General features: G+C 43.7%; 2 protein-coding genes across 4 annotated transcripts in view; one reads left to right on the top strand and one right to left on the bottom strand.

Moving 5' to 3' along the window:
• The window catches only part of TTC38 (tetratricopeptide repeat domain 38), a 21706-nt gene extending 5649 nt beyond the window's left edge, over positions 1-16057 (bottom strand). For 2 of the 3 annotated variants that reach the window (XR_011678477.1, XM_071422312.1), the window contains exons 1-13: positions 15715-16057; positions 11971-12048; positions 11436-11517; positions 10912-11083; positions 9774-9947; positions 8875-8950; positions 7678-7797; positions 5491-5550; positions 4427-4465; positions 3596-3677; positions 2560-2725; positions 433-592; positions 73-146 (exon numbers count right to left, since the gene is read on the bottom strand). Coding sequence is in view for 2 of the 3 variants with exons in the window: in XM_071422312.1 (XP_071278413.1) it covers positions 73-146; positions 433-592; positions 2560-2725; positions 3596-3677; positions 4427-4465; positions 5491-5550; positions 7678-7797; positions 8875-8950; positions 9774-9947; positions 10912-11083; positions 11436-11517; positions 11971-12048; positions 15715-15738 (1307 nt within the window). In the remaining variant the exon portion in view is untranslated. Of the gene's footprint in view, positions 1-72; positions 147-432; positions 593-2559; positions 2726-3595; positions 3678-4426; positions 4466-5490; positions 5551-7677; positions 7798-8874; positions 8951-9773; positions 9948-10911; positions 11084-11435; positions 11518-11970; positions 12049-15430; positions 15476-15714 lie in introns of those variants that run through there. The other variant, XM_071422313.1, reaches the window with a different exon arrangement.
• PKDREJ (polycystin family receptor for egg jelly) lies at positions 16048-22325 on the top strand. The gene has a single exon (XM_071422307.1). It carries the CDS (start codon positions 16070-16072, stop codon positions 22208-22210), a length of 6141 nt encoding a protein of 2046 aa, XP_071278408.1. The 5' UTR covers positions 16048-16069; the 3' UTR covers positions 22211-22325.

Below are 22325 nucleotides of genomic sequence, written 5' to 3'. Positions count from 1 at the left end.
GAGTATATTCATTACTCCTTACTTTTAGCAACAGTGTTACTTCTACAAGTATTTATCAGGGGAAATACTCACCTTGCAAGGTTTCGTTTGGCCTTTGATTTAGAATTTAAAGCAGCATGAATCAACAACAGGCTGAAAACATCTCTCTGGAAAAAAAAGTCAGCAAAATACAAACTAATAAGTAATTTTTAATGTATTGCTGGTTACAATGTCTTGGTTACCAAACTATTAAATTCACAGGAAGGAAACAAATCAACATTAAAAATAAATAGCTAACCCTGCTAGTAAGTGTTTGCAAACAGGATCAGTCACAAGCAGAGTTCAGCTTTTCCTTGTCTAACACTGAAGTGCTGTTGATGAGGTAAGTGCTTCATGGTGGCTACTGAGAGGGGATTGAGTCACATCAAAAAGTCTTTTCTGGATCTCCTTTACCTGAGCATCACTGCCTCCCACTTGGACTAGTTCATAACGGATTGGGTAGAGCAGGTCGACAGCTTTGTCACAATTCCCATTTTCAAACTCCATGAAAGCCTGGCACAGTGGCAGCCCCAAACGAGGAGCCAGGGAAAGCTGGTGGTCTTCACAAGGTGCTCTGTAGAATGAAAAAGTGGTTAACTTCCATAAGCCAAAGCATAAATAGCCATATTCCAATGTTAGTCTGCCCCTGCCTGCAGACAGGTTTTTATTTTTTTTTTCTGTACAAAGCCTGATGTTTCAGGTACTTGACTTAGGTCGTATCTTTCAGTGTAGTTATGCTACTTTCACCTTTTTGTTACTCATCCAGCAATCAGTTTTTATCCTCCTGAATATACCCACAAAAGGCACAAGCCCAACCCCTCCTAGCTCTGCAATGAACAGTTTGGGCTAGGAGAGTAAGAAAACTGCAGTTTCTCCTGTGCTGACCCCACCAGAACATCCTACTGCTAGTCCTTTGTCTGACCACATGTGGCCACCAGTCCTTGCACACAGCTCCCACTCATGACCTTGCAAGCCAGCTCCTTCTCAAGTCAGCCTTACAAAACTTCCTTTTCTTTCCCTGGGCCAGCCTTCATTATCCAGTAGGCAACCCTGCCCTATGTGCTTATCATTCCTTAAACAAACTGTGGCATCCTAGAAAGATAAAAGTGCACAATAGATGTTCATTTGAAGCAGCTTGGGACAGCCAGTGATGAAAATGATGGAACAATTCCTCATTTCCACGTCTTGTCCAGCATTTCCACGGAAAGGAGCCTGTGACACCAACCACCAGAGAGCGCCATGGGACACCCGACAAATTCCCAGCAACTTTCCATGGCTAAGGCCAGGCAAAAATACTGGTGCAATGCCGGATGTTTGTGCCCAGGTTGTAAAACTGCTTTCTTAACACATACAAAACGCCTCTGGGGTATCATTTATATATTACATATTTGTGATAGACGTAAATTAATCCAATCATTAATATAGTCCCTTCAGCTCACAGCCTGCTTTCTCAAATAATGAAATGAAGCTTTATAATTTTCAAATTACAGCTAAAAATGTACACATGTATTGTATTATTAAGGCTGAAATTAAGTGAAAGGAAGCAGGGGTTAAAGAATAAATAACATATATGAACACATGTTCATTAAAGCCTCTGGTGGACAGTTTTCTATACTTTATATATCCTGACATATTTATATAAATAATAGAACAAATAACAATAGATATTTGCTTTTTTCTACTTTAGTTAAATGAGACAGGCTTGCTTTGAAAGTTATTTGTTTTGATAAGTATTCTTAAAAATTATAGTATTCCTCAAAACTACATATAGTCAGGAACAAATAGTGACAATTTTAGGTTCTCCTTCCTTCCTTCTTTTTCAAGGCAAAGGAAGCAACAGATGCTTAAACAGAGAAAAAAAGGGTGTAGTAGGGGAAGAAATTGAATTTAAAGCATCTATATATCAACCCCTAAAAACAATAAACAAGGCAATTCACAGTCATTTAATACCTAAGGGAACACAAAACCTTCACCATTTGAATGTAGTACTTAAATATTCAACCTTTTCAAATAACTTAATTTGAAAGTGAAATATTCTAGATTATTATTTTAGTAGTACTTGAAGCCTTATTTCCTGCATGAGGACTTAACAACACATCAAAGAGTAGCCATTAGAATATCACTACCAACTAATGTTCTGTTATTAACCTTTTAAACTAGAGCAGAAAACATCCACCACAGCCAGCTGACATAACCTGTAGAATGTTCTTATTAATACACTTTACTCTTTGTCTGTAACACAGCAGTGTGACCTCACTAAAGGAACAGACAGCAACTGCTCAGGTGGTGTCCATGACCTCAAACACAAAAGATTTCTGCTCAACAACATGAGGAACCTCTCTAGACCTTAACTCAATAAATAGACAATAGTTTGGATCTCCTAGCTGGATGTTGCCCTGCTTAAACCAGATGTGTCCCAGTGACATGCTAAGGCAGGGAGCAGCATGTTGATTATTCAGCAAGCCAGAGACATCACTGCATCACTGCCCTGAAGTTCAGAGGGCTGTTCACTGAACCCAGTGCAGGAATTCCATTGCTTACCTGGCAAGTTCCTGCAGAGTTGTTAAAAGCTCCTCAGTAGCTTTGTGGTCTTTGGCTCCAAGGAAAGACATCAAGTAGTGCACGTCATTGAACAGAAGAATGTGATCCTTGGTGTGCTTCTTTGTAACCCCAAGCAGATCATTCCACCTGTTCCCAAGCTTTACACCTAAGAGTAAAAAACACTTCTCTCAATAACATTGCCACATGAGAAGGTACAACTTTGCAATTACTGCCAGCCACTCAGCATAAAATGCATTCCCACTGAACTCAACATTTCCTGATGGAGCAAAATGTATGCAGCAATAATGCTCAGCTGCAGCCTGCCTTACGTGGGCCAAGAGTTTCTTGACTGTCAGGAGTTGAAAGGCATTATTTTAGCCTGCATTGTGTGAGCTTCTGGCTTTGTTATGAGATTGCTCATAATGTTTTGGAGGTGCTGTTCACCATGAGCCATCTGTAGGAATCACAGACAGAGTGAGAAGATGGATTTAATAAAAACCCCAATACATCATTAGTGTTTTAGCAGAACAGTGTGAAATACTGTCTGCCCATCATGTCCCCTGCCATGAACCCTGGTGTATAAACACTGACTTAAAAGGGGAAATGCCACTGAGTTAGGGGAATACAAAAGCCAGAGGATGATACACCCATACTATTTCAATCAGGATCAAAACAGAAAAAAAAGGATGTGACTGGAAATTTACATCCAGAAAGTGCTATGGGTTTTTAGAGGTTTATGCACTTGTTTGCTCAGCCTCAGACTCCAGGAACAATAGAAGTGAAGTTGTCAGAGAAGAAGTATGTGACCTATGCTAGCTGGAGCTGACTGCTATGCCACACTGGCATGGAAAATTGAAACTTTTGGGAAGAATAAAGCTTATGGACATTAGGAACTTCAAACTGATGCTTTTCTCAAGTTTTTTCTGCCACACTGATCGAGCTTGCTTCAATTATATTGAAATACTTCCCCAACGTGAATGGCAGGGGAAAGGAAAAAGAAAAAGTTATAAAACAGAATGGCCAGAGGATATCCTACCTTCCAGATGAAGCCTGTACAGCACTGAACAGTTATCAACTATATCCAGGATGCTTCCACTTGCCAGGCACACGGGAGCAATCTGTAATCACAAGGACTCATAGGCTGGCCAAGTGATGCACTAGTGAAATCTTCCTCAGATTATCAAACTTATTTTCACAGTACTAAATTAATTTTATCCTTCTATTAATTCAAAATTACTTGTTTTGTAATAGTTCTAATTGCATTTTTCTTGAATAAAGGAATTTGCAATGACAGAAATTTATATGATTTACATGTGTTTTCTCAGTAAATATAGGGAGTCACCACAGTATTTTATTTTTTCCAAAATTCTGCCACAAATATTACCTCACTGGATCAATGTTAGCAGATAGAAATCTGCCCAGCAGCTTTCCTAATGCTTGCAGTATTTTTACAATCCTTACAAAGATGTGCTACGTTATCTAAATTGATACTGCTTATTTACAAACGTTGTTTTGAAATTCAGTTTACTTTGTACCTAACATGCAAAACTAGATCTTTGTAGACGTCCTTTGACTAATTTACCTTTGAAAGGTATGAATAAGAAACATGGACAGAATGGAAATCAGTACCACTGCAGCTCTTTCAAGCACTCAAACTATGTAACACTCAATCCTTGGGGCATTTTCCCCAGAACTGCTGAGAAGTTGTTTCCCTAAAAGACTGTGGTAACAGATGTGAACAATATTTATACACAGATCATGCACTGTGATAGGTTTCAATGTCACACAGAAGGAAGAAAGCACACATCGCCATCATCACATCATGATCTTGTATGATCTCAGTAAAGATAAAAAGGCCCCTACTCACATGCTTGTCATAAATTGTCAAAGCAGCTTCATATTCCCCCTGGAAAAGCAAAGGAGGACTGTGTGGTTAATGTGCAGACACAGCAACCAGAGACAAACACATTAACAGACATCATAACAGCTCTTCAGGACTGCCTGATCAAAACAAACAAAGCCAAAGAAACCTTGAGGTATTCAAAGCAGAAAAACCTGGATTTAATAGGCAAAATGATCAGTATGTTGAGGTTCCCACTAAGAATAAGTACCAATACTGGCACAAGTTGAGCAAGAAGGAGAAACATAGAAGTATTGCCTCTCATGCTAATGTTCCTTTCAGAGCTATTTGCAAAAATCAGTGCATCCCATGGTGTATGCAAAGAGATGGGAAAAAGCAGCTTTAAGCAGCCTTCAAAAAAGTTATGTAGATAGGAAGTGACCAAATAAATAAACTGTTGGACTCCTGTTGAGAATTATGTTCCTTCTGTGTTCCTCTGCCTTCTGGCCAAAGGATGCTGCCTTCTCAAGGATGCCACATTTATCTCCCTATTAAGCTGAGCCCCACGAGTGCTAAGCATTAAATCCAAGGAAATTCTGACAGGTTGGGTAAAATTTCAACCATTTTTAAAGGCTTTCAATAGTAAAAATTAGTTACAATAATTAATAGCATTGGCAACCCAATTTAGAGTTTATGGCCTCTTTTTTTATAGTCAGCAAATTTTTGGGCCAGAAAATGAGTACTGAATTTGCTAAGAATTTTGTTAATTTTTGTCTCAAAATTGGAGATCTACGTTCATCTTGGTATCAAATAACTGTGCTAAATATAATTAGTGAGACTTTTGGATCTTCAAACATGCAATAATCTCAAAGCAATATTTCAACATTCTTAGAAAGATGACCAATGCAATTAAAATTCTCAAAATAACAACAATAAAGGACTATGCCACTTTGTAAATATAGAATTGTGCTATTTTATAAAAACATCCCTTTAAATAGCTGACCCCCCCAAGGAAATGTTAGTTCTGCCTTTTAAAGAGCTTTAGATAACTTATCTAGACCATAAAGCACATGTATGAAAATATCTCATACCTTTTCAATGTAGTATAAAGCCCAGTGCCAGTAATTATGGCAAGCAAGCATATCACTGCTCTGGAGAGAAAAAAAAAATATTTACAAAATAACTCCCCTTTTCAAGTTATCTAGTCAGATTTCTGTTTCCTCCTTCAGCAAAACTGAGTACTTCAGGAGACACAAAAGAGACAAGAAATTTAAATCAGCTGCAAGGACACCTTCTCATTTGGTACATTTGTAGCTATTCAGGGCAACACCCCAAACCCAAGGTTCCCCCCACATCATTTTTCAGATAAGAGTTTCACTTGGATGCCTCAGAATTCATCTTTCTTCAGCAGCCTTTTTAAAAAAGAAATTTAATCCACATCCCTAAGAAGAGTAAGATTTGTCTCATCTAAAATTTAGGCATCTTGTCTGTCTGAAGTAACCTGGCCAGATAGTGGAGAGAGGAGGATATGGAGGCTTTTGAGGGCCATTCATAGAACCTACCTCAGACAAAGAGGAATCACTTTTTAAACAAGTTTTACAACAGGCTACAGAAGCTGCAAGAGATGCCAAACACACTGGCAGCTCATCAGGTGAGATGAATTTTTGCTGAACTGCACCAATTTCACACTGTCCTTTCCAGCTGGCACCAGAACTTCCAATCCCCTTCCCCAGCCTGCACTTCAAGGCAATTGCAGCTCATTTTTGTGAATGCATCAAAAACAGACCAATGTAGCTCCATAATCCTTTGGTGAAAATTAAAGTATCAGAAAGGTTCACCCCTCTCCTCCCACTCTCTCCTGGTTCTGTAGTTAAACTTAATGGTCTCACAAGTGGAAAAATCATCTTTATTGTCATACTGACAACTGTAACAACCACTTTCAGGAAGCACAAAGGTAAAAGTTCCCAATAAATGTCAGGGCTTCTAAGATAAACATTCTGGTAATCTTTTCTTGTTTAATATTAAATCACAAACCAAACCCAAGCAACAGAAGCAGTTATGTGCTTGGCATAAACACTGATAATATCAAGTTGAATATCACACTGCCATTCCAAATGTCATACAAACAAGATTATGGAATTACCTCACTAAATAAAGCAAAACCTTTTCCCTGCTGCTAAATTTGAGCTCTGAAAAAGATTAAACTGCTAGAGAGAAGTGGGCTTGCACTTGATTTTATTTGGATAAAAGAGTATGAATCACAGAGACATGCAACTATTTTAAGAACCAAGAGTTAAAAAAAAATGGATCCAAAAATCACTGACTGGGGTTTTTAAGGTATCACCCAAACTGCCAATCACAGTTTCATTAAAACTAACATATTAAAAGACAAAATGCTTTCTGGGAAGTGACAGGTGTGAACTTCAAGCAAGAGTTTTCTGTCTGTGCTTCCAAGCCCAGTATCTGAATGCTAAACTTAAAAAATCAAACAAGCATAAAAGCAGCCTTTCTAGTCTCACTACACAGTCATGCTCTTGGTGTGAGGTGGGACAGTCAGCTCAGATGACTCTAAAATAGACTCTTGTGGGTTCTAGCAAAGGCAAACCTCACAGCTCTCAGCTCTGAATGTAACAAACTTAATCACTGGGTACATGCTATCAAACACAAAATAAAACTTAATTTACAGCAAAGGACCACATAACAGACTAATTAACCTGTTCAATACTCTGAAAGATGGTATCAAACATGTTGGATATATAAGGTAACTGATACACTAAAAAGTAATTAGTACATTAGAATATATGTAAGAGCATAATTTCTCTTTTCTTTGTTCTTAAAATCCCCTCCCCATCCAGAAGCAAACAAGTATTTCAGTGTTTTGAAACAGCTGATTTGACTGTGCCATTTTCCATTTCACCTTAGGTCTCATGAGGAGATTTAGCCAGGTCCTTCAACTGACTATCTGTGCATACATCAGCCTAAGTCAAAAGCTTGTGAAAGAATCAGTGGTCACTTTATTTTTATAACCACACAACAGATCACAAATAGGGACAGTCATGTGCCTCCTAACATGCCACTTCTTCCTGCCTCTTGCTTAAAAGCTGCATGGAGAGTAGCAGCACCTCAAAGTAGGATTTCCTCTAATATACAAACTCTGCATTGATTGTAACAGGTCTGCAGATAGGAAGGAACTGCAGGCAGAGGACTCAAGAACTTGGCTACAGGAATTAAAGAAAACCTAAAAATAGCTTCTTCAGGGATGCCACAAAAACATTTACCTTCCAGTTCTTTTCTGTTTCCTTCATGAATTTTAAGCCTTTCTCCACCTCAGCTTTCATTTCATTTACATGAGCTATAGTATGGACAGACCATGCATCTGTCTGATTTATAGCCAAAGCCTGTGAGTGAAAAACAGGAAAACACGATGAGCCTTACAAACTTGCAAATGCAGACATTTATCACTGCTTATCTAGGAACAAGAGACTACTTTTTACTTGCTGCATGTTAAGTACATCTTTGTACCACTCCAACTAACCACAGCCCAGAAGTCTGATTTGGACAGAAAAGGAAGAGAATGTTTCTTGGCTGACTTCACTTCCCAACTTCTGCTGCAGGGAGATGAACACCTGCAAAACACTTTAAAACACAGGCTTTGATGATGACTGTGAAATGACATCTATTTCACAGACATGCATCAATGAAAGAACTGCAGGCACAGGCACAATATATTCCATCATATAGTGCCTTGCAGATAACTATTTCTTTTCCAAAAAATGGCCAGCTATGAGTATTCAGCCAATTCCTCTTCCTTGGCCCAACAACTCCCATTAGGCTTTTGGCATGTTAGTAAAGGCTAAGTTTTAGGGTTTAGTCTCTATTTTCACTTTCAGCAATTTGATGTAACAGAAGTTTTGCCAAGAACACCCATTAGAGATTAATTGTGTCTGAGACTCCTGGAGGACAGGGATAATCCTGAGGACTGGAGAAAGTCAAGTGTAATTACTATCTTCATAGAAAGGAAACAGGCTGGCTGATCCTGATCCCCAGGAACATTGTTACAGCTAATTGTTCAATAATCCAGGAACAAGCATCTAGGGGACAAAAAGGGAGCAGGAAGCCAAACAGGACTGATTGTTGAGAGCAGACTATGTCAAAACAATCCAACATTCTTTAATAGGAGCAAACAGCCAATTATACGTGTGGGAAGCAGCAGGTGGGCTGATATATGGATTTTATAGGGGTGTTCTGGCCCCATCTGACAGGGCATGCTCATGAGCAAGTGAGGGGAATGCAGTCCAGTGAAACTGCCTTGGTGGGGCAGAGATGTGAAAAGAGTTATCAACAAGTCTCACAAAGATCTGTGAGCATTTCCATGCTGAGCTGTATCTCTTTGCTGCTTTGACTAACAACTGGCAGGAACCAACACCCTGTCTGAGAATTCTCAAGCCTCTCAGCACCAACAGCAGGCAGTTTACCTCATGGGCAACCTCCTCAGCACGGTCAAAAAGGTTTGTTTCCACGAGTCCAAAAGAGTAGTAGCCCTTCACATAGCTAACAGAAGGGGGAAAAAGAACACATCATCCATTTATAACAAGGCTTAGTCCAGGACTGAAAACACACATTAGAAAGAGCATTTAACTCAAAAAGTCCTTGCAGAGCAATTTACAACAAGGTTCAAGCTCACAGGATACAGAACTACCAAGCTAATTCTCAGAGGAAATGAGTGACCCTGAGACACCAGTATGGCAAACAGTGACAACATGCACATCAGAATGGACATTTCCATCTGTGGATGAGATGGAATCACCAGCCACACAGAACCAGCTGCTGATCTCCAAAACAGTTGTAAGATGCAGAATTAAAAGACTAGAAGTGAGACACTGCTATCACCAAATCTATCTGAGCATCTCAAAGGCAATCTTCTACATTTTCCCCAGTGCCCACAAAACCACAGGAGGGTACTTTTACGTGAAGTGGCCCTTTAAAACTGGTTGTAAATCATCCCCATTAAGCCATAAAAATAAAAAAATAGGGATGTTATGTGCACCTGATTTATTTAGTGGATCAAGATGAATAGTATTTTTTTGGAAGATGAAGACATTTTGCCACTGCCCTGGGTGAGGACATGATTTTATCCTATGTGTTACACACCAAGTGCTATATTTGTTAGTAGTGAGACACAGCTCACTTAAGAAAAATCCCTCACCAACAGTGTCAAGAGGGATACACCTTCTATCCGTGGTCAAGTTTGATTAATTTCTAGACTCTTGATTTTTGTCTACATGTCTTGTTTCCAAAAGATCCTGAACTTTTAAAAACCACATAGTCCTTGCACACCAGGTAAAGAGCAATTTCCAAGTGAAGCGTGACTCACCTGCTCAGTGGAACATCACGGGTCCAGAAAGGATAAACACGGGCAACAGAATCTCGCATCTGGCGTTGGTATCCCAGATAGAAATAAGTGTCATGGGAAAATTTGAGGGCTAGCAGATCAGTGGGGTGGCTCTGCAGAATCTGCTCCCATAGATCACAAGCTTTTGGAAGTTGGCTAGAAATAAAAAAAATATTTCCATCACCGAAAGAGGGGACACACGCCTGCCCCTACTGTTAGTCCTGAACTCAAACAATGCTGAAAAATAGAAAATTCATCACCAAATGACTTCTTGTCTTCCTTGAAGGAATTCTTTGGTCTTTTCTAAGATAATAATAGGATTATCTTCATTTGGCACCTTCTGAGAAATCTTATGAAAGAAATCGTGTTGGGTTACACCAAATCACTGTAACACACAAGGAAAATGAAACAAGCTTAAACCATAAACCTAAAAATTTTCCTCCAGGGCTGAATAGTTCCTAGAGGGACCCACCATAATTAATGGAACTTTGTATGTAAAAAGACGCCTTCTCTCTCCTTTGTGGGAATCAAACCCAGTGGCAGGGCCTCAGTAGCTTACTCATTTCCTTTGCTGAGATGTGAGGCAAATCCATGCTTGCCCAATTGTTTGGCAAACAAATAATGAAAGTGAATCATTAGCCCATATGTTCTGCAGTTCATACAGATTTATCATATGGAATGAAGGAGTGTGCCTCTACAGCACACAGTGTGACACTCTTACCTCCCTGTTTTACAGGGAAAATAGGTTTTGACATAGGGAGACAAGAGAGAGAAGTCTGTAATTTTCTGTCTGTGCATCTGAGTCTGGACCCTACTGTAGAAAAATACTTCATTTCCTAGTTCTAAACCACACTGATGGATCTGTTGCACATTTTAAACTTGGAGTGCTTAACACTAGGAAGTGGTGGCAATAGAGCACTTAATTTTCTACAGTGCTGCTCACCAGCTAGACATGGCACTTGGGGTGAAGAGAGAAATTCAGGGACAATCTGTGACATCTCACCCTGATCCTCTGCTAGAGGTCAGCCACCATGACACACTGCTACTGCCAACCTTCACTTCACTGCAGCAGACAAAGGAACTCTTGCCAGCCCCTCGAGCAGGGTGACACAGGACTCACCCCCTGGCAAACACATCCAACGCCGACACATGAAGCCTCTCCCGCTCTGTCAGTGGCTGTGACTCGGAAAGTGCCACCATGGCTCTCACGGCGCTGTCCAGCTCCCTGTCGAGCCTCACGGTCCTGCCAGTGCCAATCAGCTCCAAGCCATTGGCAATGACATGTCCCATTGCTGCAGGAAACAGCACAGCACCAGCTGAGCTCACGGCAGAGCCTTCAGCTCCACAAAACACCAGAGGAGCTGAGCGTTTTCAATAAAACTGACTTGTGGACACAGGGGTCTAGGAAGTCTCCCAAGCCTAAAGTTCTCAGAAGGTTTTCATGACAGCCACTCAAATATTATGTGAAATGAAAAGAAAAAAAAACACCACACAAAAGCATTCTGCCTGCTCTACAGTTTGAGGAAGTTTTACAGAATTCTATAAATTATCACCTTCCCCTTGAATAAACCAAGTCAGTTAAATACCAAGACAACAGGCATTAACCCAGGACTTCCAATGCTCAGAATCAAAGGTTATACTCACTAAAGTTTGGATCTGCTGCTTTTAGCTTGGAGAGACATCCTTCAATACCTCCAAGGCTCTCATTATTGGTCCAAGTTGCATACTGTAAGAGAGGCAGAGCAAGAGAGGGTGGAGAAATCCTCCATGATAAGGAGGATTTTTTCTTTTTGTTCTCACAGACACTTAAAATTCAACAGCAAGGCAAATGACTAAAAGACAAATGTTGCATTCTGGAAGGTTTAGTGTAGTAAAAAGCCAGAAAAACTGGGGTTTAATATCATTCAGTCACCAGCAGAACCAATTACTCTGGATTTCTAGAGGGTTTTTGGCTGATGTGTTGGCATCAAGTGGAATGAGCTCACTGGCTGAGGTTTTCACCACGGCTGCAGCATCTGGTACAGCCCTCTGCTAAAAGGGTTTCCTGCAGCCAGCTAAAGGCTGAACTCCTGTGCTGGCCTCATTTTGAGGCTCTCCCAGCTGATAAGAAATTTAAGTATCAGCTACAGTAAAGAGTGTTCCATGCACGAGTCCCTTTGAATCCCATTTTCAGTCATACCTGTGTCAGCACAGCATCAAAGAGCTTACAGGCTTCATTGCTGGTCGTGGACAGGACAAGTCCAGCATCCTGCCAGGCCTGCACAACAAACAAACACAAACGTGCTCCTTTTACACCCTCATCTTCCTGACACTGACAGATGTTCAAAATGAAGCTGTTCTGGTATTTTCATCCCCTGTGCACTCTTAAAAAGAAAAGTTGGAAGCACAGTGTGAGGCAGAAACAAACCTTTTGTTCAGTTGCAGTTACATTAACACTCAATTAGTTGGAGCTAATAGTGAGACTAAAGAAGCCAACAATTACCAGAAGATCTCGATGGGTTGCCCCAGCACCTGTCATTCTGAATTCTTTAGAGCTGTTGGTGAGTTCCTCTGCTACAGGCACACCTCGTGTGAAGTAGAAACATGGTAAAATAAAACCCTATAATCTATAAATCTGTAATCTTCTTCAAACAATAATGTTCTTCTGAATCAACTTGCAGACCAAACAGCCTGGCAGAGCAAATCTACTCAGTCTCTGGAGTTAACCAACTGAAAATTTGGATCACACATTTACACACACAAGCCTAACAACAGTAAGAACATGGGAAATGGATAAAGCTAAAAAGCAAAACAGAATTGGGCTGCCACAGTTTCTAGCAGCATAACATGACTGAGGCACAACATCTCCTGGCTGACTGCTGGCAAATGAGCAGAGTTCGCTTGAGAAGCTGCCCCGATCACTTCAGCATTACTTTAATGCAGTACACAGAATATGGAAGATAGACAACTATTATAAAAACAGACCTGGGGCAAGCTAATCAGACTTCTCCTAATGGGGGCTTAGTCCTTCTTGATGCTGCAAGAATTCAGCTCTTCTCATTTTACACTTAAAAGCATTTCCTAGCTATAATAATCCATCAAAATTTTTAAGTAACCCAGCAAAGACAACTTTGTTAATATATCCTAAAGCTTTCCCACTGTGATTGGATTAAAGGCTCACATTCCAACAGCTAAAGCAACTGAGTCTTCAAATTACATGCCTGAAAGACTAGACCTGAATCTAAAATTACACATTTTCTTTACAATTCATACTATATCCACGATACTGAAATTGGCTGGAATAAACTTCCTAACACAATTTGAAGCACTAGGAAGCAGGAATTTGTTATCTGCACAGGACACACTCTCTTTGCTCTGTGGGTGTGGTGAGACTTTGCAACAAAGTCTTTCTTTATCCACCATAATCATACATATTTATTAATACATGCTTCTTATCTAATACACAGAACTAATTCCTAGAATGAATTTTCATGCATCTTCCTCCTGTTGGAAGTTCTTTTCTGGACCTGGAGAGTCATAAAAAGGGGTCTCTGGTGGTCATATTCACTGAATGCTTTTGATATTAAAGGTGACCTTTCCTTGAACTTTTTCTTTGGTCATGTGCTATTGTTTCTGAGTTATGTAACTTGCCAAAAAAACACTGCAGTCCTTCTTATCTGTTTCTCCACTGGTTCCAGCCATGTTTATAATCCTGTGTGCATACCTTTAAACCTTTATCTTTTATATATATATATACATTTATTTATAAATATATCTTTATAGGTTTATATATACCTATATAAACCTTTATCTTTTATATATATATATATATATCCCTTTATCTTTTTTTGCCAGTTAGTCTTTAAGCTCTATTCAGCAGCCTCATGGGAGCTGAAAATTTTTATTCTCTATGTCATTTATCACCCAGAAAAAGAATAAAGAGAAAAGCCAAGCAGGTAGCAAGGTTAGGCTTGCTACTTACTGGCTATCTTCCATGGTGCCCAGCAAAGTAGGCCAGGAGCCACCCTCAGCATCAGTCATCAAAAACAAGCTTCCTTTGGAGCAGGTCTCTGCATCACTGCCTGTTTTACTGTTTTACACAACAGCCTGAGGTGCTTTCCAAGCAGAAAATGATGTCCCATTCTAAGGGGACTTGATGCTGATTCACAAGAATGGAAAAGTCTGTGTGTGAGCACCAGAACAAACCAGCAGAACAAAGGTTAGTGGAAAATGTGCCTGCATCTGTCTCTAAGGACACTGCTGATCCAGCTGAGGTATGTGCTATTTCCAGCCACTCTGGAAAGCGTCTGTCCTGCTATGGCTACAGCCCACCTGACTCACTGGAAACTCCCACTCTGGCAACAGGAGAATGGCAGCAAGACTGTGTCACATCAGGGATGCCACTACTCTGTGCCACTGCTAGTACAGCAGGACAATGGGCTACAGGGAGGAACCACCCCACAGCAGCTTCTGGCTCCTAAGAGATGTAAAAGATGTGTTCCAAACCTAATCTGTCACTGCCAACTGAGAGCTAAAGAACTACTGGGATCACAGAAAAGGCAGCACCCCTTGTCCTCTAGGACATACATAAGGGGTCCTGCCCAGACTACTTGGAACACTCAGGTCCTGGGGCTTCTCTCTAGTGAGTTATCAGACTGTGACTGAAGAAGTCCAGGAGGGAGTGTGAGTGGGCAAAACTCAGCTTCAAGAGTCTGTAAGGATGATCAGTTCCCCTTCCCACAGAGGCTCCCTTTGGGTTCTCTTATACTGATCTCCCACAGCCCTCCCTCTAACTCCAGGAGAGAGTCTTTCCTCTTGTATTAGAGAGTCATGGCCTTTGCTCTTCTCACTGCTTCTTGGTGAGACCAAAGCCCTGCCCTTTCCCCTGCTCTAAGATTAGAGTTCAGTCATGAGATCTGCTGACTGTTTAGTTGTATTTTCTCCTCTGCTAGAATCTTAGCTGGCTCTGAGAATTGTGCTCTCTGTGGGCTGCAGTTGGCACCTACTGAACTCCTTGCGTGACAGATCCCCAAAGCTCCGTCAACCACGCACCTGTCTCACACAATCTTCAAGACTTTGTTTTAACCTGCCACTGCCCTAATTAACCAAAACACAACCATAAAAGGAGTTTGTCAGAAAGAGAGCACTCAAATTACTTAATCAGTAAGCAGCTCCCGCAGGTTGCACCCTTTGACCCGAGGCTGATTTAATCGAAGGCCTGACCCACTTCTGAGGCCCACGGAGGGGGCAGCTGGGTGCCGTGGGACCCCTGCGCTGGGAACAAGACCCAGAAATGCTCACATATGGGTCTGTTTCCCCGGTAGAAAAGATGGGTGAAGGAGATGCCCTTTTCCAGATCCCAACAGCAGCTTCCCTCCTCCGAAACCCACCCAAGTGTGTGAAGCTGAGCTCCAGCCTCAGCGAGCCCGGCTCAGCTCCCCGCCCGCCACAGCCCCAAAGCCCGTCGCAGCCCCCGGGACCCCACGGAGGCCCCCGCCGGCCCTGGGCACAGGGGACGGGCAGGACCGAGCCGCGCTGGCTCGGGGCCTCAGCGGTGCCGTCCCCCCGCAGCCCCTCATCCTGCCGTCCCCCCGCAGCCCCCTAGCCCCGTCCGCCCGTCACGCCGCCAGCCGCTCGCAGCCTCCCAGCCCTGCCCTCACCTTGCAGTCCCTCAGCGCAGCCATGGTCCCCCCGCAGCCTCCCAGCCCTGCCCTCACCTTGCAGTCCCTCAGCGCAGCCATGGTCCCCCCGCAGCCCCCCAGCCCTGCCCTCACCTTGCAGTCCCTCAGCGCAGCCATGGTCCCCCCGCAGCCCCCCAGCCCTGCCCTCACCTTGCAGTCCCTCAGCGCAGCCATGGTCCCCCCGCAGTCCCCAGCCCTGCCCTCACCTTGCAGTCCCTCAGCGCAGCCATGATCCCCCCGCAGCCCCCCAGCCCTGCCCTCACCTTGCAGTCCCTCAGCGCAGCCATGGTCCCGCTGCAATCTCGCCGCTCCGCGGCTCCGACGCGAGCGGGGGCGGGGCCGCCAGCGGCGCGAGCGGCGGGCGGTGCGTGCCGGGTACGCGCGGAGTCCCCGCGCCGTCGCTGAGGGACGCCAGCCGCAGTTCGGTGGCGATTATTGGCCCCCAAGTCTTTGCTCCTTCTTCCGGCCCGGCCCGGTGTCCGAGGTTAAATAGTGTTCTCACCAGCTGCCCTGCGGAGGAGGCTCTGGTGCCTTCGGGCTGCTGTCCCAGCCGTTGGGTCACCCCAACGAGCAGCCGCGGCAGGCCGCGCGTCCTCCGCTCCGTCCCCTCTGGCCGCGATGGCCGCGCTCCTCCTTCTCCTCCTTCTGCAGCTGCTCGCCTGCTGCCGCCGGGGCTCGGCGGCGTCTCCTGTCCGTCTCCAGCCGTCACCCCTGCGGGTCAGTTGCCCGGGCCCTCACGGCCAAGTCTTCCAGCGGCAGGACAACGAGCACAGGGTGTCGTGCCTGTGGAACAGCACCGTGACCCTGCATTACCAGCCCGCCCCAGGAGCAGGGCTGGAGGTAGAGGGGGACGTGGGGCAGCCACCATCCCCACCTTGCTGCCTCTGGTACCTGAACGGGGCCTCTCTGAGGAACATCTCACGCTGGTCAGGCCAGGTGGTACTGCAGACAGAAGCTCCCTCACCCGGGGCCTCCAGCCTTCTTACAGTGCAGTGCTCGTCTGCCTCCTGCGCTGCACCCGAGTGCTTTCACCGCAACGTGAGCGTGGAGATCGCCGAGCAGGATATGCGGCTGTTCGTGCTTTGGCCGCAGACACGCGTTATCCAAGCGTGGCAGCCCGTGGAGCTGGGCTGGTGTGCACGCCTCAAGAGTGCTGGCTGGCAGTACCGCTTCAGCAGCCGGGGAGGTGTCCCCTCGAGCCTTCTCCTTCCCAGCAGTGAGCACCAGGACACAACATCACCTGCTGTCTATCCAAGAGTTGAGCTGGAACAGACCTGTGCCACCTACTACAGCTACCGCTTGACTGTGCGCTACAGGCACCCCGGGATCCACGTTGCTTCGGTCAGTGTTGAGGAGATGCCTCACATAAGCCTCAACCTCTCTCTCAAGGTGGAGCCTGACTTGGTGCATGTCCTCAGTGTCAGCTCCAAGCTCCTTAGTGTTCCTCAGCAGCCCCTCAGCTTGTCCTGGTGGCTTCAGCCCCTTACCCTGAGTACACTTGCCTACAAACTGGTGGACACACAGGCTATAGGAGGTTGGCTCTGCTCCTACAGTTCATTTACACTGCCAAGCAACTTCTGTGCCATTTCTACACCTCAGAGCCTGGATGAGATAGTGGTGGCCAGTGTTTATTTCCATGTTGATGGAAAGAGGTTTGAGGAATTGATGGGGGAACTGCACCTGCTCAATGGTACCTTGAGCTTAACTGCTGGCAAAGAAACTCCCATACATGTCGACCTTTGTCCAGGGAAGACCAAGAGCAGCACTTACATTTTCAGGTACAACCAGGGAACATTTTACACATCTAAAGACAACAACAGCACTTTTTCCACAGATTGTCCCAACACACACACTGTGTTCTACCAATACAAGGAGCTCTCCTACTTACTCACTATAGAGTTTCTGGCCTCACAGTGGTACAGGTTCAAAATGTACCTTTATATGAATCAGAAGAGGGCTTTGATTAGGTCACTGGCAGAAAGAGACCTTGACATCCACGTTTTCAGCAGTGCCCGTCCTTCTGTTCTGCAGAACTTTAGTTATTTAGTGTGGTTTATCCCTACACAACATCCGATGCTTCAGTGCGAGTGGACCTTCTATCTGCAGCTTTTTGGCACAAAAAAAGACCATATTGTCCAGAGTAGCACATACACATACAATGACCACGTAAAAAATGCCACGCGTTTTGTCCGTCGCTCTGCTTTACCCTTTGATGCAGAGAAATACACGGGGTTTGTGGCAAAAGTGAACTGCACCAGCAGTGCACCTACACCGGCTCTTTTAAGTGTCAGGGTCAACAACCGCACTGCAAAAACCATAGAAGCACCAGTGGTTTGTGAGCAAAAAAATTGTAGGATACTCAGGTGTTGGATTCAGAGACCTACTCCCAGATCCATTATCTTGTACAAGAAAAGGGCATTAGAATTTTTCCTCTTTGTCAAGCTGAACGTAGACTGCGACATTGGCATATCTATCAGGCCTCAATGGCAAGTCTATCCTGCCGTGGACACAAAAACTGAGCCGGACTGGTCAAAGCCAGTAAACACTTCGAGCATGTTTGGCGTAAGAATGATACATTTAACTGTTCCCGCTAATAGTTTAGATTATGGGTTGTATCTGTTTTATTTCACTGCTGAGGTAGTCCCAATTAGGACCTCAATAGTCCTCAAGGCCCATGATATGATTTATGTTCAGATTGAGAGAGCTGATCTAGTGGCAAATATCTCAGGAGGCTCGGTCCGCACAGTGAAATTTTCTGATAGATGGACTCTTGATGGTTCTGCATCCTCTGATCCTGATTCAGAGGAAGGACCATTGATATTTACTTGGTACTGCACTAAAGACTTAGCAGACTATAAAACCATGAGATTCAAATGGAAAAACAGATGCCATCCATTCCAGAAGGATTTGAGATGGATAACACCCTCAGGTCCCATTCAAACAATACCACCAGAATACCTCCCAGGAAGCACCTTATACTACTTTCGCCTGGTGATTCAAAAGGGCAGAAGGATGGCTTATGCTGATCAAGTTATAGAAATAGATCCTGGCCCTCCACTCGTTCTGGATGTGAAATGCCTTGAAAACTGTGGTACCAGTTTAATTCCAACAGAGAGATTTGCCCTATCTGGAAAATGCTCAAACTGTAAACCGAGCAACAAGCCATTATATCACTGGTCCCTTTTTTCAGACACCTCTAATGAAATTGATTTTGATTGGGATTCCAAAACATCAACGGGAAGGTCTGGGGCTTACCTGTCTATACATGCTATGACTTTCATAAAGCCTCAATATCCAACCTACATACTTCACTTAAGCGTAACTACCTGGGATGGTAGGTCCACCTCCTACAGAAGACCCTTTGCAGTAAATACTCCACCTCAGGATGGCAGGTGTAACATCAGACCCCGCTACGGGTTTGCCTTTCAGACAAAATTTGTTGTTAAGTGTAGAGGATTTTCTGACAGCCATTTACCTCTGACATATAAAGTGATAGTAGCTTCCAACATACCCCAGACTACCACAGTAAGTTCTGTGGTGGAAAACACATTTGGCACAATTCTGTACTTTGGTTCTGAGCCTAAAACTCCTCCATCTTTTCTCCCAGTTGGAATGCCCTCTCGTTGGTACCGTTTGACAATTCACGTTCAAGTCCGTGATGCGTTCAGGGCATTTACCCAGGTGAGTTTACGTGCCTATGTGAGGAGGCCACTTAGAGCTCAATCCCTTGTACGTGTGTTTCATGACCTGCTGGATTCAGCAAGCCATTTAAGCGTGTCCACATCTGCTCAGCAAATTGGTGATCGTCTTAGAGCTGGTTATTTGATTTATCTTGCAGCCTCACTCTTAAACTCTGTTAAAACCATACCAACTGTCCAGCTCCCCCAGGCTCACCTTCGGGAAACTGTGGTTAAAGCAGCCTTGAATATTTCAGTAAATAGCATCATGGAAATCAACCAAGTAGTGGCTGTTATTTCTGAAATCACAGAGTCAGTTGAGAAAATGAATGTTAGGTCACAAGACCTTGCCATTGGGAAACTGACAGAAGTAACAGGAATTCTGAAGAGACAGAGGAGTCAGATCCATTGGTCTGAGGGAGCAGAAATTCAGACCAGTGGAATACTAAGATGCTTGTCCAATGTCCTAAGAGCTGATCTTCTGCATCTCAAGAATGTCAGTTCAAATGGAATTCAACATGTTTTCTCCATCATGGAAGGTGTAACAGAGGTAGTTTTCTGGGGAAAAGTCCCTGAAGAAATAGAAACTCTAATAGAAACAGAACACTGGAATATCACTCTGAAGAAAAATGAAGCCTGGAACATTACAAATTATTTGCCTGAAACAGACACCTGCCACAATTGTTTTTATCCAATAATGAGAAGAGGAAATGTTTCAGGAGTGGCGCCGGACACCGTGTTTTCTACTGCCGTTTTTGAATTTGATGACAGCCCCTTCCCATGGTTAGGTTACACATCAGATATTATATCAATGGTCATGGGGTTTAAAATGGCAGAGACTAAGACTGATGGGGATCTAGTTCCATTCATGCCTGAAAGAGCAGATGCTTTTCTTGCCAGGAAAGGTGGAGTTGCTACTTTTAATTTACTAATGGGACCCGATAAAACACAAACTTACACAACTGGAGGATTTCATTTTGAGATCAATGAAACTGCCACGAGCATGTACTTCCAGATCATGACAAAATTAAAAGTTACTTTCAAGGTGCTGATATTTACAGGTACCAATCTTACTGGCGCTCAGCCCGTGGCCTCATTTATTGCTTTTCACAACATGCAAACAGTTGCAAGTGGAAATGAGACAATCATTGATGACTGTAGCGTTAAAGGTCCCTATATAGTCTGTCTCCCAAAGTCCCTGCTGGTAGGCATAGTGCAGAAAGGTGGTGCAGACACTCAGAACATCACTGTTGTCTTGAAGACACACTATATCTTAAGGTACCCAAACCAGAAAATGGTGAGCATATACATTTTTAATGACCAGTGCCTATTTCTGAATGGGATTGAAAGTGAGTGGAGCAAAGAGACATGTGTGATTGGTCCCCTGACCAACTGGGAGAAGGTACACTGTATCTGTGTCTCCATGCGGCGTCGCAGGAGTGTGTCAGCCCTTCCAGCACCCAGCATCAGGTTCCTGGCAGCCAAAGTAGTAGTTCTTCCCAACACAGTAGATCTGGGGAGAAACCTGATAGCAGACATACCTAAAAACCCACTGACCCTCATAATAGTGCTCTGTATTTTTATCATCTTCTTGCTTTTGTGCTGCTGGGCTATAAGAAGAGACAGGGCTGAGAGGGAGATCAAGTACATTATCGTTCTGCCAGACAATGAGGCCTCTGATGATGGGAGCTTTTTGGTCACTCTGTACACAGGCAGTCGCTGCAATGCTGGGACCAAAGCAGAGGTCTTCCTGCAGCTCATCGGCCAGTACGGCAGGAGTAAATTCCGTTGTTTATGGCACCAGCCTTCTCCAGCTTTCCAACGGGGAAGCATTGATTGCTTTCTGATAACTACTAAGAAAAAATTGGGAGATATTAGTTCCTTCAAGGTCAGGCTCAATAACGATGGCATATCTCCAACCTGGTTCTTAAGCAGAGCTGAAGTTGAGGACATGTCCACCAGGAAGGTCTGGTTCTTTCTGTGCAGAAAATGGCTTTCCCTTGACAAGAACGATCCCTCACGAGCCTTGAAATTTTCTGTCACAGACCCCCAGACACCTCTACCCAAAATCGACTATTTTCTTATTCATTTTAACAGGAGACTGACAGAGTACCATCTGTGGCTCTCAATTTTTGCTCCTGTTAACGCTGGGGCTTTCACCAGGTTCCAAAGGTTGTGTACATTTTTAGCAGTACTATTATTCACCTTGCTTGTTAACATTATGTTCTTTAATGCTGGAAAGGATGACGAAGCTCCAATATACCTGAGGTATATGAGATCAATATCAGTAGGAATTGAATGTGCTTTGCTTACCCTCCCTGTGGAAATGTTAATAATTGTCTTATTTAAGTATTCCCAGAAGGATCCTCCTCCTGTTGTGACTAAGATGTACCCAAAGGTAGATTCTACGTACTGGAATAATTGCATAGTATCGGAAAAAGATGCAAATGTAATTGACACACAGGAGGAGACGACATCTGTGAGCTCCCCTCAGGTGGGTAAAACGCCCCAGAAGTCAGGTTCCAGTTTCCTAGAAGGGAGCATCTTGTCCAAAGTCAGGAGACTAAGCACTACCATCAGGCAGCTCCGCAAGATCCCGGACAGCGAGCCCTTGCTGTGGTGGTGGTGTGTCCCTGTGGCCTGGGGCCTGGTTCTGACCATAACCGTGCTCTCATCCTTCTTCATCGTGCTCTATGGTTTGTCCTACGGCTACCAGACTTCCCGAGAGTGGCTCATAGCGTCTGGAACTTCCTTTCTTCAGAACGTGTTTTTCAATTCAATTCTGAAATCCTTACTTTTCACAGCTATGAGCACAATTCGTCCAAGATACTGTGAAGATATCCGATGGGTAACTCGGGAAAAGCATGTGGAGATTAATTCAGCTGAAGAAACTCAGAGCACAGGTCATCGAAGACAGTCTGAAGATACCAGATGGGCAACTCAGGAAAAGCCTGTGGGGACTAACTCAGCTGAAGAAACTCAGAGCACAGTTCGTCCAAGATACTCTGAAGATACCACATTGGAAACTCAGGAAAAGCCTGTGGGGATTAACTCAGCTGAAGAAACTCAAAGAGATACCTGAAACTTGCTGATTTCAGAGGCACCAAACAATATCAGCATTTGGAAGCTGGTGAAAGAAAACATGCTGAGAAGGGCAAAAATTAAAATAAATGCACTTATTTTCATGAAAGGTTTCA

This window comes from Agelaius tricolor, unplaced genomic scaffold (genome assembly GCF_023055355.1).
Source record: "Agelaius tricolor isolate 1412-34295 unplaced genomic scaffold, bAgeTri1.0.p SCAF_3, whole genome shotgun sequence".
Classification (NCBI taxonomy): domain Eukaryota; kingdom Metazoa; phylum Chordata; class Aves; order Passeriformes; family Icteridae; genus Agelaius; species Agelaius tricolor.
The sequence above is the reverse complement of the archived record's forward strand: the minus strand, read 5'-3'. Positions and strand labels throughout refer to the sequence as shown.

Coding starts and splice junctions, on each gene's coding strand:
- PKDREJ (XM_071422307.1), top strand. CDS start 16,070: ATGGCCGCGCTCCTCCTTCTCCTCCTTCTGCAGCTGCTCGCCTGCTGC.